The 5,461-nt window shown below is 40.9% G+C and overlaps 1 protein-coding gene across 1 annotated transcript; it reads right to left on the bottom strand.

The window, feature by feature from the left end:
• Positions 1-279: 279 nt before the first annotated feature.
• On the bottom strand, positions 280-4,087 carry LOC124828103 (protein TRANSPORT INHIBITOR RESPONSE 1). Its single transcript, XM_047301329.2, is given in 4 exon segments — positions 280-708; positions 710-1,495; positions 1,599-2,091; positions 3,397-4,087. Coding segments are annotated over 4 exon segments (1,776 nt in total). The 5' UTR covers positions 3,867-4,087; the 3' UTR covers positions 280-681.
• Positions 4,088-5,461: the final 1,374 nt, after the last annotated feature.

Raw genomic sequence — 5,461 nt, 5'->3', positions numbered from 1 at the left:
CCTTTTCTTTTAACAATTCATAGTTTTCTAATGTTTACACAGGGACACTTCACCAAATAACGAACTTAGTCCGCCCAGAAACATGGATTTAGAGCTTCTATATGATCTTAAGATAAAAAAAAGTTCGATGCAAACAAATTAAGAAACTACTATTTTATTGGGCAACAAAAACCCTTTTAACTATAGGACCATTTTTTGTTTCCCACAATGATCGATAGTTCATCCTGATTCTGTTCTTCAGTTTTAGACACAAATGCATCAAAAATTGCGAAGGGCTAATAACGCGAGAATTACAATACGAATATTATAAATTGAGAATGCTTAATTAGAAAGACAAATGTGTCCAACATCCTACTAACGAAAGACAAAATTAGCATACAAATAAATTGATGGCCGCGAATATTAGTATGATGAATAATATAATTAGTATCTAACGCACATACAACAGTTTCAGTCTATTTATTAATCGGTAAATGAGCATCTCGTTAGCTCAGCCAGTGTAAAATGAATGGCATTCGAGCTCAAGCCGTCGGCGTACTCTCTTTCACGTACCTAGCTCAAAGACAAGCCATAACTGCATCTATGTAAGCCAGGCAACAGTAAATTCACTAGAGATTGCATACTGAGCGTGTACCTGTCATTGACAATTTCCCAAATCAAAGTGGCATTAGACTCGTCGACTCAATCCACAGCGTAATCACTCAAGCCTTAGCGAAGAATCATCTTCCATTGTCCACACAAAACCAGGCATGTCCAACCTTGGCCCGGCAACAGTCCTGTAAATATAAAGCTTCTCAACAGCACAATCATCCGGCCTAGAATCTGGAGGTCCTCTTTCATCAATGACTTCAACGTTGAGTCTGGGCATTTTCTGACCCAGTAGTTTACATGCTCCATAACTCACTGAGCAGGAGGACATCCAAAGGGATCGCATTGTCTCCAGCTTTGCAGCATTTGCCAAAAGCGCCTTGTCACCAAAGGGGCAGTCCCTGATCTCCAGCTTCCTAAGATTATCACACCCAGACAGCACATGATGAAGTCCCAGATCACTTTCTCCAGCAAAAGCCACAGATAGCATCTCCAGCTTCTTCCCGTAAGTCCCAATATACTCGAAAACACGATCTGTAAGAAGACCAGATAGAGATAGGCGTTGAAGATCCTTGCAATGTTCTACAATGGCTCCAAAACCAGAATCAAGTGGCTCATGCGTAAGATAGTCGGGCGTTCTAGGCTCGATGATACAAAGCCTAAAACGAGTCAAATTAGGCCTGTTCTGCGCAATTGTGAACAGGGCTGCATTAGACATTTGACGACAAAAATATAGAACTGATTGGAGCCGGGGGCAACCTTCAGACACAGAGACAAGGCCCTTTTCTGTCAATGCAACATTTGGTTCTAAACCGAATGGGTCAGACGGAAACACCCTTAACTCCCTTAAATCCTTACATGATGCAGCAAGGTTATAAAGACCAGCATCTTCTATGTAATCCAGAACCTGTAGCAATCACCTTAATCAGCAAAAGAATTTAAAAGTATGACTCCGACCAGTGAATCGGAGACGTAATATAGACATTGGCAGGCAAACAAATAAGACATACCCACAAACGCAACAAATTTGGACATTGACTGATAAGCTTAATAAGATCAGGGCTCTGAATAATAGCATAACTCAAGTTTAACGATGTTAGCCTGGAGCAGATGGGGTAGACAGCTGGGAGGTACGATGGGAGGACGTCCCAAAAACCAGACAAGCTCTTCAACTGCTTGCACCCAGAAAATGCGGCTTCCAGGTTTGAGAAGACCTCTGGTCGCATCTCAGTTGAGTAGACTCCAGTGCCTAACTCAACCAGCTGAGGACAACGACGAAGTAGATTGGGTAGTCTATCAAGGGGCACGGCACGATTGAGGCGCAGGGTCCGCAGGTTGGGACACCTCCCAAGCAGACGCTCCAGTGCAGATAAACTGACCTCATTGCCTAAGCAAGAGATGTTCAGTGACACCAGTGACGTGTAGGAATCAGGAAAATGGCTTAGCCAGTGCCCACTAAGGTCATCCACTTCACTCTCTTGCAAGTCCAACTCCTTCAAATTCCTACAACGCATAAGCAGACAGAGGGTTTATCAATGACAGTATCGAGACACTTCAGTTCAGAAATTAGCATTCTCTGGGGTTCTGACAAAAGAATGTAGTACATTGAACCATACGGTCCACACCAAATATTTAACACATTGTTGTTGTCAATGCCCCAATATTGACATATCATCCTATTCATCACAGATGCGCCATGCATAAAGTAAAAGCTTGGAAAAAGAGAGAAATAATTTTTTCTCACATGGTTTACACAAACCCCTCTCATCCGGTATCAAGTAAAAAATGTTCCTCTAACCATGCAAGATTGTCGATGATAAATTATTTAATAAGCATTGATAGTAAGAAGCTTTCTTTATCTCGCCAACCAATCATAAAATTTCACGTCATCCGTGAATCAAAAATTAAATTCTTGAATTCGTAGCAGGAAAAAAAAAATAGGGGATACAAGTGAAATCGACATGCAGGAAAAAGGAATGCTCCAAAGTATAATAATGTAAACAACCCAACAGTGCGTACTCCCGTGGCTCGCGAGTGAAATTAACAGCAGGGGCTGGCTTACTATTACCATTATTATTATTATTTATTAATAATTAACAACAACAATAATAATAATACAGTAGTAATAATAATAATAATAATAATAATAATATAGTAATAATAATAATAATAATAACAACAAAAACCAAGCATCTAATCTAATAGGATACTACAACAGTCATTTAAACCAAGACGTAACTAAAGGTAAACCCCAAAATCACATCACGGGTCAAATTATTAGACATCCAAATCAATGATACTCACGGTGTCAAAATTTCAAACATTTTTTACAAATAGCCCCAGACCATAAGCGATATAAGGCTTGAAAGGGAAGGAGAACAGATCTAACATACACCTGAGAAAACGAATAAAAATAACGACACGTCCCTCGAATTCACAACGATGTTCGTTCCAAAAACATATCAACTAAAAACTAGAAAACCCATTGAACAAAATTTCAATTAGAATTTCAGCTGTTAAAGCCCCAAGTCCAAGATGAAATTAAATTTCAACATATATAACGTTTCATTTTAAATGAGTCAAATCTGAGCTTTAAAATAACGAGAGCCCTTGTTCACATTAACCATAAGGCAAAACATCCCTCAATAGCGAAGATCCGAACCAGAAGTTCTTCCGGCGACAAGAGAACACGTTAGTTACAGAGACAACTACCTACTGGCTGCTTTCACTAACAATAATAATCCACAAAGTCGAGCAATGTACCGTTTCGCTCAGCTATAAGCAAATGAGAAAAGGAAATAAAGAAACCTGCAGTTGGCAGCAATGGCGGCCAGTCCGTCAGTGGTGAAACCCTCACATGAAGTGAGAACAAGCACCTTGAAGTTTTTGAAGGACTTGGCGATGAGTTCCAAGCTCTCGTCGGTGATGACCATCCTCTTGAGTCTGATCTCTTCGAGGCAGGGGAAGGCGCAGGCCATGGCGGCGATCCAGGGACAGACATAACCGCCCCAACCCTCGGGGACCAAGTTGAAGTCCGCGAAGTGCGGCTTCCCCTTGAGCGCAATGGATCTCAACTCCGGGAACCGCTTGATCACCATCACAGGGCTCACCGCATAGCAGTTACCGACGAAAACATTCCTCCTGCACCACCGCTCGATCTCGTACCACGACTTGCACACCAGAGAGATCGCGTTCCGGTCCCTCTCGCTCTCAATGAAGGAGAACACGTGCTCCAGCACCTCCTCCGGAAACGAGAACGTGTAGGCCATTTTCTGCATAGGGAAACACTAACAACAGCCACCCAGACGGTGTCGTTTCCACGATGAGAAAGTAGCAGAAACGGCGAAGCGCTCGTACTGCTAGATCTGAGACGCCATTAACAAGAAGCGAGAGTAGTATGTGTAACGTGATGTGAGTGAGAGAAAGACGGAGAGAGAGAGAGAGAGAAAGAGAGAGGATAAGGAGTTTATGTTTATGCTGTGTGTGTATGTGTGTGCCGGGTAAGGTTAGAAATTAACCATGGTTAAATAGGTGGTGGTGAACTGGTGACAGGTGATGGATGGTTTTTCGTTTTCTTTTTGTGTGAGCAACTGCGAAGGTGACACGTGGGTAAATGAAAGCCGTTGGATGGGGATGCGAAGAGGTGATCATAATATCTTATCCGTTGAGAAGGATGGAAGAGGAGCCGCAGAAAACGGGTGTACGTGAAAGGCGTGGACCAAATGGGGACGATATTTTGTTAGTGTCGTTATTTTCTCGCGACTCGTAGGGATGGGAAGACCGACAGGGTTTTATCGCGGAGGGAGGGGTTTGATAAAGTGTTATGATGTGTAGGGAAGTGGGTGTGGAAGGGAATCTCATGATTCGAATTGCACGGCTGGATCTGAAGGGATGGGGGAGGATACGGTGGGGACCACCGGTGATGGAAGCATGATATTATATCTAGAGTTGAGTCTGAAAGAAAAATAAAAGAAGAAAGGTTGCGATTGTATAATTTATTGAAGGAATGAATGATATGAAGTGGAGTCTGGAAATCATGACATCACGGCCGTCCAATCATATATGACTGTTTCATTCTATGATTCTAACAGTCAGATATTTGTTTCCGGTTTCTCACACATTTCGTATCAAACTTATTTTTCTCACACAATCTCTCCCCTCAAAAGAAACCTAGGTCCACTTTATTAATGCCACCATACACACTAATCTAATCATCTATGCCATTGTTTACCATAAGCTGGTGGTACCAGTACGAATCACCCTGCATTAATGACCTTATCGTGCAAATCTCAAAATACACACAACCATCAATTAACCTATTCTCGTTAACCTTACCAAATGAAATCATCTTAATTCTAACTTTATCGCTTTTCTTTCACTAATCATTATATTATCATGATAATTGCTATAATTTTCTTTCTTTTATCAATAATCAATTTTATTTGTTCGAGAAAGCTCGGTTAAGCATCTACGACACACAATACAGGTGAGATTTAATTTCAGAATCACAGAATTGCTATCATCAATAAAATTTAATAAATAATAATTACAGTATTGAGTGAAAAAAGAAAATTAAAAGTAGTTTTGGTTGGTAGATGAGTAGGTTGGTGAATTGAAAACGAAAAGGTGCAAAAGAATCTAAGTAGAGGAAAGCAAAGGCATGGATAGCATATAAATGTGTTGAGTTACGGCATTGGTTAGCTTAGCAATCTTCCTTTCCCCCATTTTGGTAGATGCCGATCACAGATGTTTGGTTAGTTAAATCATATTATTATCTTGAGTTCAAGGTGACAAGAAATTCTCTAAAGAGTGTCGGCAATCTCCAATAAGAAAACAAGTAGATGAACAAGTTTAACAAGGCAAGAGTTGATTG

Source organism: Vigna umbellata, chromosome 5 (genome assembly GCF_029865625.1).
Source record: "Vigna umbellata cultivar VRB3 chromosome 5, Vumbellata_1.0, whole genome shotgun sequence".
In the NCBI taxonomy this organism is placed as follows: domain Eukaryota; kingdom Viridiplantae; phylum Streptophyta; class Magnoliopsida; order Fabales; family Fabaceae; genus Vigna; species Vigna umbellata.
The sequence above is the reverse complement of the archived record's forward strand: the minus strand, read 5'-3'. Positions and strand labels throughout refer to the sequence as shown.